This window comes from Phalacrocorax aristotelis, chromosome 1 (genome assembly GCF_949628215.1).
Source record: "Phalacrocorax aristotelis chromosome 1, bGulAri2.1, whole genome shotgun sequence".
Taxonomy (NCBI): domain Eukaryota; kingdom Metazoa; phylum Chordata; class Aves; order Suliformes; family Phalacrocoracidae; genus Phalacrocorax; species Phalacrocorax aristotelis.
The window spans coordinates 1,394,328-1,406,797 of record NC_134276.1 but is presented as its reverse complement, the minus strand read 5'-3'; the positions used below and the strand labels follow the sequence as shown (position 1 = coordinate 1,406,797).

General features: G+C 50.6%; 2 protein-coding genes across 2 annotated transcripts in view; both read left to right on the top strand.

Moving 5' to 3' along the window:
* Positions 1 to 2,336: 2,336 nt before the first annotated feature.
* On the top strand, positions 2,337 to 3,307 carry OR2AT4 (olfactory receptor family 2 subfamily AT member 4). Its single transcript, XM_075081868.1, is given in 2 exon segments — positions 2,337 to 3,024; positions 3,027 to 3,307. Coding segments are annotated over 2 exon segments (969 nt in total).
* An 8,561-nt stretch (positions 3,308 to 11,868) lies between these two features.
* The window catches only part of LOC142052013 (disintegrin and metalloproteinase domain-containing protein 9-like), a 31,781-nt gene continuing 31,179 nt past the window's right edge, over positions 11,869 to 12,470 (top strand). Inside the window, exon 1 of the mRNA XM_075081867.1 lies at positions 11,869 to 11,957. Coding sequence (XP_074937968.1) covers positions 11,869 to 11,957 — 89 coding nt within the window. The remainder of the gene's footprint in view (positions 11,958 to 12,470) is intronic.

Sequence of the window (12,470 nt, the reverse complement as noted above, 5' to 3'; positions counted from 1 at the left end):
TATCAGTAGCGGCTTTGCCCGTTGATTTATTGCAGGAGTTTTGCACTTGCCACTAAGGATAACATTAAGGAAGGGGAAGATCTTGTTATAACTTCAAAGTGCAAGTGAGTTATTGTTGATACTATTCTGTTAATACGATAATATTTTTCAGACTAATTAAGTGTTTCATTTTGATTTACTTGCGTCTTGTGGAGTCCGGGATGGAAAAATATGATTGTAATACATGTCAACAGGCTCCAAAGAATGAGAATTTGATCTACTATGTCTGAAAACGACTTCAGATCAATCCTCATCCTGGGGACATTACATGCTGGCAATTTTAATTCAATCCACTAAATTATCTTGGGCTTTTTAATAGCACAGCATTGTTTACACAAATTATATCCTCAAAGCTTACCAGTTTGGAAGAAATAATAACAAGAAAGAGACGTGCAGAAGGGTAGATTGGATGAGGGGTAGAGAGTAAATGAAATATCAATTGCATTTAAATCTCAGTGCAGCAGAAAATCTATTTATTTGTAATATTAAGTGGATCTCTCCTATATGGTTATGGAGATGGCTTTCTGGGTGAAAGGTAAAAGTATCTGAAAATTACCAGAGATTTAATAATGCTAGGAAATTGCATGAGACCAACCATTACTCTCAACTACTTGTGGCCAAGCACAAAATATTTCCGAGAGAGCTTTATTTCCCCTCTCTTAAACTGGGGTAAAGAAACCAACAAAAGGCATAAAAACTTAATTAAGTGTCATTTCTCCTTCCTTTTTTTAGCATAAACCTAATGAAAACAAGGGTGTTTTTCCCTTCTGAACATTATCTTGGTTTGGATTTACCCAATGTTAGAGAGAAGAGAGACATTCCAAAGGAGCTGGTGCCTATGAAAGTGCAGCAGCCGTTTCGTGGCTTGAATAGAAGGTGCTGGAAGTTTCCAAAACACTGCTTTATTTTGCCGCAGCAAACAGGCATATCCCATAGGGTCTGGGCAGAACAGTCCTTTCCAAGCGGCATTAAGTCTTTATGAGCAACAAAGGAAGTATTTCTATTGAGAGGAAAGAAAATCTTTGTAACTCAGGAATCTTAAGAGCTCATAATGTAAAATAAATGGGAAAGTACAGCACGCTCTTTCTTATTCTTCCTGGAGAAATCCAAAAAGTATCCCAAGTTTATATGCATAATGCGACTGTAGAGCTACATTATGTAAAATAAAGATATGTAAGGGCTGTAAGCCGTCACACATTGTGTCCCTCTCCATCCGAGCTGAAGTCACTGACGGATACTTATTCCTAGTCTTTTATTCCAGTGTCTTGGAGCTTCACGAATCTCTAAAACATTTCTTACTACGGTAAAAGACATGATGCTGACCTACGTCAGCCAAAAAGATTACCATGAAAATTCCTTTGCTTTTATGTCCCGGGAAACGACCTGGACGTCAAAAGAAAAATCTACATTTTCATCGGAATTGCAGCAACAGCAGCAGCAACAGACTGCGTGCCGCAATGACCGTGGGAAACGCAGTGAGCTGCCAGTAGCCCACCAGCGGTAACCTGGGCACGCAAACCGGCGATGAGAGTGACTTTGGGAAGCAAAGGCTGTAACAACTGAGAAAGAGAGAGGCGTGTGATTGACTGTTTCTGAGCTAATCCCCTGAATTCCCTCAGAAATGGGCATTTCCCTAATGCCGCTCATCTCCTGCTCGGTGCAGAATGGGGCAGAGGAGCTGCAGCCCCCCAAACGCCCCTTCTCCTCACGGAGCAGAAAAGGGACCCAGGAGGACCAGGGCAGATGAGGGGGGCTCTGCACGGAGAGCACGCAAGGTTGGGTGAGACGAATCCTTGCCCTTTGTGCCCAAAGCTGAAGAGCGAGCCATCGATAGCTGCAATCCACTCGTCAGCAGGGAACCCAAAGCATCTCAACTGCCAGTGACGGACAAGCGGGGCTGAGCTGCGCCTGGCAATGCGCTCGGCTCTGCGAGGTTTCAGAGTTTGCAGAACCTCTGCAAAGGTGTGCCAGGGGAGGGTGAGGCTGGGCATTAGGGAAAGGTCCTTCCCCCCGAGGGTGGTGGAGCCCTGGCACAGGCTCCCCAGGGAGGCATCACGGCACCAGCCTGGCGATATTCCAGAAGCCCTTGGCCAAGGCCCTCAGAGACACGGTGTGAATTTGGGGTGTCCTGTGCAGGGACGGGAGTTGGGCTCGATGGTCCTTGTGGGTCCCTCCCAGCTCAGGGCATTCTGTGATTCCATGATTCTATGAAAGCTCCTTAGAGAAATGTCTTCCTGCACATCAGCCTGTTTCCTTACTCCCTCTTCATCCTTGCAGGTGTTTTGACCAGCCCCACCATGGAAAGCTGCAGCAGCAATGCTTCAGCTAAAGTATTTTTCTTGGTGGGATTTCCAGCCCTCCAGGATTTCCAGATCCTGCTCTTCATTGTGTTCTTGCTATTCTACCTGCTGATTCTTGTTGGTAACACCATCATCATCACCGTGGTTGTGGTTGACCGTACACTCCACAAACCCATGTACTTTTTCCTGATTAACCTCTCTGTGTTAGATCTGCTGTTCACAACCACCACCATCCCCAAAATGCTGGCAGTGTTCCTGGCCAACGCTAAAACCATCTCGTTTCGGGGTTGTTTTCTGCAGATGTACAGTTTTCACGGGTTGACGGTAACCGAGGCGCTTCTCCTGGTGGTCATGGCTTACGACCGCCACGAAGCCATCTGCAACCCCCTCCGTTACCCAGCCAAGATGACAAGAAGGGTGACCATCCAGCTGGCAGCAAGCGCCTGGATCACTGCGCTGCTAATACCCGTGCCCGTCATCACACAGACCTCTCAGCTAGCTTACAGGGACACGACCAGGGTTCACCACTGCTTTTGCGACCACCTCGCGGTGGTACAAGCCGCGTGCTCGGACTTCAGTGCCAATTTCCAGACCTTCTTGGGGTTCTCCATCGCTATGACAGTGTCGGTTGTCCCTCTGTTGCTCGTCACCCTCCCGTACGTCCGCATCACCCTCTCCATATTAAAGATAACTCCAAAGAAGGACGCGTGAAGGCTTTTTCAACATGTACTTCCCATCTGCTTGTGGTGGGCACTTACTACAGCTCCATCGTTGTGGCGTACATGTCCTACAGAGCGGACATCCCCGTTGATGTTCATGTCATGAGCAACGTTGTCTTCTCTATTTTAACTCCCTTGTTAAACCCCATCATTTACACTTTACGGAACAAGGAAGTAAAATCCGCGGTTAAAAAGTCTATTTTTCAGAAAGTCTTTCTCCTTTCTAAAAAAATTAATTTATTTGGGTAAAATTTACAGCAGTGCAGAAGCCTCCTGCTATTTATTATTTCAGTCCTCTGGTTAATTAAGACATCACCGCCTTTGGAGTTCTGTTTGGTTCCCCTGAACTGTGGTGTATCCTGTGCTAATGCATTTCAGCTCATTTGTGCCAAGTTTTTGGTAGACCTGCTGTGATATTTATCATTTTCTAGTTTGGTTTCTATCCTTCGGTGACTAAATCACAGATGCACGAAATAAAGCTGTGAATGCACTAAATAAAGCTGAACTAGAGCGGTACCGCATGGCTTTACCCTTTCCCCTCCACACTGAACTGCAGAGGATGCAGTATTTTAATTCCTCCATGTCAGAGTTTGAGCGGGGGGTAGCAGTTATTTTCCCTACGAATGACAGAGGTGACCCTGGACTGTTACTCCTGGGTGAGGAACCTACAAAATCACTTTACCGGACTGCAGAACTGTGGGGAAAGTTAAAGGTAAATTAAAAATGCAGCTCGTGCAGCTGGATGAAACGGTGCCCGCGTGGAATACGGCGCCATCAACCACCTCTCATATCCAACAGCCTGATCTGCAGGTTCCCGCACTAGGAAAGGTGATGTGAAGCGACAGACAAGGAACCATGAACCTCAAATTTTAGCCAGAGATGCTCTCAGGCATCAGAAAGTGTGATTGCTTAGCTGGAGCTTAATTCATTCTTTTTTCTCCAGAGCAGGCTGATAGTTGAGTGCAAATGAGCATCTCGGACTTTTTGAGACATCCCTGATTTTTCCTGTGGTTAGCATACAGAAATATATGTCTTTCCTACGGCGCCTGTTTAACAAAGCCTTTCAAAGCTCATTAAAGGTGTTGGGTTCTGCAGCAGCGACCTGGGGGAAGGCTTGGGCTTGGGCTTGGGCTTGGGCTTGGGCTATCTCCTCACCCATTCTCCCACTAACATTTTTAACTTGAGACATTGACTCAACCCAGATTCAACCCGTTGCTTTGACAGCCCATGCAGGATTAGAAAGGTCTCTGTTTCCAGCGTACAGACAAACTTCTTTACCCTCCTGTGACTGACCTTCAATGCTCTTGGCTGCCTCTGAGCAGAGGAGCTCCAGCCAAGGAGGGCTGGGGAGGTGGAGACCCTGCCAGACAGGTGAGGAGGTGACAACAGCCACTCTCCTGCACTGTCCAGCACCAAAAAGGTACTCAAGGACTGGGGATTAATTGAAAGAGAGTTAAGAAAGAGGTCATTTAAACATAGCAGTGGATGTTGGCAGAATAGGTTATTTTTTAAATGCCTTTTAAACATTTAGTGCTTCCCACTACATTAAGTCCTCAACATCCAGAGCATCTTCTCTGTCATGAGTGTGTGAGCAGGAGCTGAAAGCTTTTCAGAATCACAGAATCATGGAATGGTTTGGGTGGGGACCTTCAGAGCTCGCCCAGTCCCACCCCCTGCCATGGGCAGGGACATCTTCAGCTCCATCAGGTCGCTCAGAGCCCCATCCAGCCTCACCTGGGATGTGTCCAGGGATGGGGCATCGGCCACCTCTCGGGGCAGCCTGGGCCAGGGTCTCACCACCCTCAGCGTAAAACATTTCTCCCTTCGATCCAGTCTGAATCTCCCCTCCTTTAGTTTAAAGCCATCCCCCCTTGGCGTGTCACAGCAGGCCTTGCTAAAGAGGTCACCCCCACCCTTCCTACAGCCCCCCTTTAAGCCCTGGGGGGCCGCAATAAGGTCTCCCCGCAGCCTTCTCTTCCCCGGGCTGAACAACCCCAGCTCTCCCAGCCCAGCCTCGCAGCAGAGGGGCTCCAGCCCTCGGAGCATTTCTGTGCCCCCTCTGGCCCCGCTCCAACAGCCCCATGTCTGTCCCGTGCTGAGGAGCCCCGAGCTGGAGGCGGCGCTGCAGGGGGGTCTCCCAGAGCGGGGCAGGGGGGCAGCACCCCCTCCCTCGCCCTGCTGCCCGCGCTGCTGGGATGCAGCCCCGGGCACGGGTGGGGGTCTGGGCTGCGAGCGCACGTTGCCGGCTCGTGTCCAGCTTTTCACCCCCAGCACCCCCAAGCCCTTCTCGGCAGGGCTGCCCTCCATCCCCCATCCCCCAGCCTGTGTGGGTACCGGGGGTGGCCCCGGCCCAGGGGCAGGACCCTGCACTTGGCCTTGCTGAACCTCATGGGGCTCTCCCAGGCCCCCCTCTCCAGCCTGCCCAGGTCTCTCTGGATGACACCTCGTCCTTCTGGCACGTTAACGGCACCGCTCAGCTTGGTGTCATGTGCAGACCTGCTGAGGGCACACTCGATCCCACTCTCTGTGTCATTGATGAAGATATTAAACAGCACTGGTCCCAGTACAGACCCCTGAGGGACACCACTCATCACCGGTCTCCATCTGGGCGTAGAGCCATTGACCACGACCCTCTGGATGTGACCATCCAGCCAGTTCCTTACCCACCAAACAGTCTGCCCATCAAATCCACATCTCCCCAGTTTAGAGACAAACTTGTGAGCAAGTCACTGAAGGTATTTGCATGGCATCATCTCGGTTGCCTAAAAGTGGCCACCACGCTCGGGCACAGGCTTTTCCTCCCAGTGAGGAGGCACCATGGGATTCGTACAGGGAACACAAGATGTCTGTGTGTTCATCAGCACGTGGGCACACGTACATGGGCGTGCACATACATGTGCACATGATAGCTGCAGAAGTGAAGTAAACCCTGGAAAAAAACAGCAGTAGGTCTTCTTCCCAGCTGTGAGTGACCTTCCAGCCGTTGCGGTTCCTCTGCACGGCTTTGGCCTTCGTCTGCACACATCCCACCGCAGTGGGAAGGCTGCCAGGGGGTGGAGCTCAGAGATTCCCCCGACAGAATGAGGACATACCCTGAAAACTCATCACTGGCCCTCCTGTTCACAAGAGAGGAGAGCTGCACACATGTTAAGAAAGAGGTTTCCCCCAGGGATCTGGCAGACACGCTAACAAGCACGCCAAGTTCAGGTGCCTGAAGAGCTCTCACGGGACCAGGAGGTCTCTAATGAGACTTCCAGGATTAAACTGTGCTAGAGAGCAGGCACCACGGATCATTAACTCTCCCTTGGTCCCAGCTTTTGCAGACTGTGGCCTTTGAGGCTGGGAGAGCTGACAACCTTGTAGCATGAAGCTCCATCACTTCTAGTTTGACTAGAGTGGGGTTTTCAGTTGAAAGCCCCTCCTAACAAAGTGTTTAGCAGCAAAGAACCACTCATAATGACCAGTAAAATGTTCTCTTTTTCTATTACTCGCACAGTTAAGAACCAAAGCCTTATTTCCACTTCGATATTACTCATTTCCCGCCATAAGACGTTGTTTCACTTTTTGCCTGACACCAGGTCCCTGTTGCCGATGTAAATTCATGTACAAGATGATCAAACTCTCCCTTATGAAATGAGTGCCCAGAGGCTCACACTGTAATACGTATTTTCCAAACTTTTAACCATTCTCATGATTCTTCTCCCAATCCTCTTTATGTTTTAACATTCCTCTTGAAGGCTAATCATAAAAACTTGATATGATAATCCTGTATTGGCTGCACCACCATCAAACAGGGATTATCACTACCTAACGCTTCCAGCATTCCCCCCTTGACATATATAGGATTGTTTTACTCATCTCAACAAGTCGTTTTGGAGAGGCAAGTGTTTCCAAGAAAAAAAAGCTCTAAACATACAAATTTTAGCTGCTATTTTGATTGTATGGACTTTTCCAAGTGCCCCGAGGATGGGAAGCAGCCAGCACACCGAACAGGGAGCTGTGCGGAGCCCGGCATCGTGGAGGTGCTTAACACAGAGGGATAACCCCCAACCCATCAGGGCTCGCATGCCTTTCTCATCCTTGGCTTGGAAACTCCTCCCAAAGCCCTGGGACAGGATGCTGAATTAAAAATGTATCGCAGTCTGGAGGAAGAGGGAGGAAATGGGGAGCGCCGCGCTCTTCCCTCGGCTAGTCATCAGGAGAAAAAATAAGTCGTGGAGAAAGGACGCATTCGGGTTTCCCCCAGCGCCAGCTGCCACAAAAATCCCGTGGTGGCCTTGGGCGATGGCTCATAACCACAAACCGCAGGGGTGGTTCAGCCACTGCAGCCGCGGGGTGAGACGCTGAGACCCACCAGCAGCACCGCTCCTCCCCGTCCGACACCCATGGGCACGCTGGGGTGAAAAATCCCCCCAAAAAAAATGAACAGAAGATGAACATCATCTGTCACCTCTTAGAAGTTTGTTTCATTATAAGGGAATAAACCTCCCCAAACCTGCAGGTGTCCCCGCTGTGTCCTTCACAGGAGCTGCAGCCAGGAGGCATCATTCCAGCACATGCACCTTTATCTCTGGAAATTATTAATATAAAGCCAATACTCGGACTTCTGTCCCCGCCTTGCACGTTGCAGTACTGCTGGGGCTTAGTCTCAAGGAGGAGGGGACCCTTCTAAGACCTCCCGAGAAGGAGCGGAGCCTGCAGGGAAGGGAAGAGCCCGACTGCCGCACCCCACTGCCAGCACGACTATATAAAAGAAGGAAATCCACCCAAAGGCTTTTACCTAGTTTTTAAACAGAGTTTTCCCTTTGCACAACGTGCATTTACTTGAGGAACCGGGCTTTTTTACCAGCCTGATGCTGTTGGCTGCTCAAGAGGGATGCAAAGACCTCGGTCATCTCTACTCAAGGGCAAGGTTAGAGCGGGCAGGGTAGAGAGGCTTGCAACCGGCGTTTGGAATAACATTACAGAATATAACTGCCAAGACAGGACGCTAAAGCCTTCTCCACTCCCCTCATTCATCACATTTGACAATATAATAATTTTGCCTAACAGCTAGAAACCATTTCCAGCTAATATTATTTGTTATCTGCAGCAATAGCATTATACTGATATCCAGAGGGTCATGCAGCTGCCTTTTACAAGATGTTGCATTCATATAATGAGTTTTCTGCTCCAAACCTCCATCTCGGTTTCATATGAAACAAAAAATAAGTAAGAATTACATTGAGCAGAAGAACCTGCAGACTCTGAGCACCAGTTTTCCAGGTGCAGCTGGATGTTTCTGAGCCATGAGCTGTGGTCTCTTTATGAATATGAACCCCCAAATCCTTCCCATACCCGACTTGTATGTCAGAAAGAACACACTGTGTAATACTTTACTCTCCATCCAAGCAGTAAATTTTCTCATCTAATACTCATTATTGTCCTTAAATTACACCAGCGCTGTCCACCTCGCCTTCGGGGATGCCAGCCCCCCTTCTCCAGCCCCTCCACATCCCAGCAGCTCAAAACACTCTCCTTTCTCCATAGAAATCTTGCAGAAAACCCAGGGTTCCTTTTGTTGTTTTGTTTCAAAATGAAAGAAAATCAGAAAATCAAATCAAAATATGTCAGATTTTGCATCCATATAAAAATATATGCACCCCAAGGAGCTCATCAGCACCCGCTTTCATCTGCTGGTCACCCCCTCCATGACGAGAGCCCTCTCCTCCTTGACTTGCTGCTGCTTCTTCATGCCTGAGATGCCCTTCCCAAGCGGGTCATGAGCTCATGTGTTGCGCGAATGATGTACACACGATGCCAAGCAAAGCCCAGATTGTTTCAAGTGCCATTATAATAATAGCCTACAATCATATATGAGTTTAATCTATTTTGCAATCAGAATTCTCCCACATAAAGTTATTGTAAAAGCAGATATTCTTTTTCCGTGGTTCCTGTACGCTCACCATCGAACAGAAAAACTTCAAAATATATTTGCTTTCGTTGTTTTTCGGTTTGGTTTGGTTTTACCTGGTGTGAAGTGAAAGCCTCACCCACCGCAGTGCTCCATGGAGAAGGCACCCAAGTCACATCGAATCACAGAATCATTAAGGTTGGAAAAGACCTCTCGGATCATCAAGTCCAGCCCCCAACCCAACACCCCCAGGCCTCCTAAACCATGGCCCCAAGTCCCACGGCTACACGGTGGTTGAACCCCGCCAGGGACGGTGACCCCCCCCACCTCTCTGGGCAGCCTGTGCCAGGGCCTGACCGCTCTGGCAGGGAAGGCATTTTCCCTCACACCCAACCTAAACCTCCCCTGACGCAGCCTGAGGCCGTTCCCTCTCGCCCTGTCACTGGTGACTTGGGAGCAGAGACCAGCCCCCCCCTCACTCCAGCCCCTCTCAGGCAGCTGCAGAGAGCGAGAAGGGCTCCCCTCAGCCCCCCCTTCTCCAGGCTAAACCCCCCCAGCTCCCCCAGCCGCCCCCCAGCACACTTGTGCTCCAGACCCTGCTCCAGCCCCTCAAGGCCCTTCTTGTCCCGAGGGGCCCGATCCTGAACAAAGACACCCCCACACACCTCCCTACCCCCCAGAAAAGCACAGTGTTTGCTGAGGTCACTCAAAAACCTCCAAAGAACCCCCTGAGCCCTGAAATCAACTCCCCGTCTCCCCCCAGCTCACGTCCCCCTCTTCTCACCCACCAGAGCCAAGCTCTCCAGCTGAGCTCCTCCATAGCCAAGAAGGAAAAAAAAGAGAGATATTCACGCGTAAGCCACCCTGCCTCTCGTATTTCTCCGTGGGGGCTGGCCTGCACCTGGAAATGTTTGCAGTCACCAGGGTGACTGAGCAGAGAAGTCTTCCCTCCTCAAAGCAGATCGGTTCTGGTCAGCTCACAAGGGATCTTGCTGCAGCAGGGAAATCCAAAGCCGTGAGGTTTTCAGGGCTGTTTATAGATTTAAGAGCCAGGGAAATCTGCTTTGGCAATGTCACAGCATCTGCAGTGGAGCGATGCACGTTCTGAACAATTGTTTTTAACAGCATAAAAGTAAAAAGTGCTGGTTGAGAAGTGGGTGTCCCTGCAGACAGACCCCCCCCAGACACGCCACTGCTCCACCGAGACACGTCACGGCACAAGTCCCTGAACCTGGAGAACGGACCCACTGTCTCCTCGGTGTCTTAACACCAGCTCTCATAGTTTGCACCAGCAGCGCAGCCCTTGGTAACACGATTTCTGGGGTTTCCCCTCTGCTTTTCGCATAGATTTTACTGCTTTCGACTGCATCCCTTCACTCCTGGAGAGCTACATGACGTTTGCTGCGTATTTGTCACGCTGGTATCGTGTGAAAGGAGTCAAGGGGAGGGGGAAAAGGGGGTTTTTTGTACACAGAAGAAGAAAAGCCGTATGGTCCGAGCCCCAGGGAGCCCGGGGACAGCCGGGAAGCCATTCCCAAGTCACGTTCTGCTGCAGCTTCCCTGCTTAATGCCTTTCTTCACTGTTTCTTCCTCGGAAATCCACACAGCTGCAAACCCCGCCAGGAGCCGGGCGTCTCTCAGAGTCTTTCAGCGGTCGTGAAACCCTTGGTCTTCCCTGCACACCCTGCTTTGAGGTGTCTCCTTTCCCATGCCCTAGGCTGGCGACCTGCCCTTTCAGAGCAGTTGCTGTGTCTGAGACGAGATGGCTCCTCTTTCACCCGGTCAGGCAAGGAGGGATCAAGAGGGATCCTTCTCCTCGCTCCTGCTGCTAAGAGCCTTCTCCTCGGTCCCTCTGCGCCAGGGTGCTGGGAGCAGGGGAGACACCGTGCCCTGGAAGATGCTTTTCCCATGCGAGGCTTGCGCTGGGGATGAGCTGAGCAATGCACAGCCCCGGGACAGGGCGAAGGAGAGGCAGGTGTGCAGTGTCTCACCATGACCCAAATCATCGAACCACAGAATCATTAAGAGGGGAGAAGACCTCTAGGATCATCAAGTCCAACCACCAACCCAACACTACCATGTCTCCTAAACCATGCCCTGACGTGCCACGTCTGCACGGGCTTTGAACACCCCTCCAATTTTTTTGAACACCTCCAATTTTTTGATCAATCCTCCAACTCTTGCTATTAGAAAGGACGGGGCCTGGGGGGGTCATTGCAGGGATCCTGTTTGGCCCCACGCATGTCTCTATGAGTCTTCAAGATGAGAAAAACGAGGAGCATCCTTCTGCCCTTGCGGCAAAAAGATGAACAGTGTCGTGGGCTGCATAGACAAAGGTGTTGCCGGTAGGTCGAGGGAGGCGATCCTTCCCCTCTGCTCAGCACTGGCGAGGCCACAGCTGGAGCGCTGGAGCCAGTGCTGGGCTCCCCAGTACAAGAGAGGCACGGACATACTGGGGAGAGCCCGGAGAAAGGCCATTTCTTTCGATTCTTCCCCTGATATCTCTGTTTTGCTTAATTTAAGCTGTTATGTTTTACAACTTAGCTAGCATTTCGATTTCAAAGACCTACAGAAGCCTGCCAACGTTAGCCCATCCCCTCCAGCAGTTTCTGTACATGGTTCCTCCTCCTTTATGCTTGAATAGTCCTCATTTTCTGTCCCCTACCCTCCAAAAAATTTAAAAAAAAAAAAAGGAAAAAATCTACCGTGGGTTAAAGAAAACATCTGTAAATAAATACCTGGTTAATAGAGATGATATTCACAAGGGTGGAAATTAAAGGGGAGGCAGCCGGGGACTGGTTTGAGCCCCACGTAGTTCGTCACGCTCTTGCAAGGGAGGGAAAAGGAGTAAACAGAGAAACAGCAAAGCTGCCCGTGACAGAAATTATAAACAGAAAGTGGGAAGCGGCACAGAGAGATGCCGCGATCCCGAATCGCTGGGCGACGGAGCGGGCGTGTGCGGGCGCAGAGGGAGAGACAAACCGACACCACGCAGGTGGAAATGAGGTGATACCGCTCGGGAAAGGCCACGAAGAACAGCCATGGTAGCTCTGACATCACAGCTCCGCACCGTCAGCTGCCCCCGGAACGGATCGCTGCCAAGCGGACAGAGCGAACTCGAAAGCAATATTATCCCACACAGTGTCCCAAATCCTCCGCTATTGCACCCAACAATTTGATCTCCTCAACCACCTAAAAACGGATTGTTTAGTGTTTCTCCCGCCACAAGCACACCTGCAGAGGCTTTGCTCCAGCGCGGGCTGGCTCTGACCCTTCGTGTGCGGCTCCCATTTTGCTCCTGCAGTCGCTCGCCGCGTTCATCGTGCTTTGCCTCCGCTGCCGGGGATCACCAGGGGCTCCCAAAGGGCCCGTCTCCCCCTCCGTTTTTTCACCTTCCCTCTGCGTTTCAGTACGTTGCCTCTGCTTCGCATCCGTGCCCTCGGCAGCATTTAAGGACCGGGGGGGGGGGCACGTCCAGAAGAGCCTTGTGCCATAGGCTGAGCTGGGCCGTGACCCCCT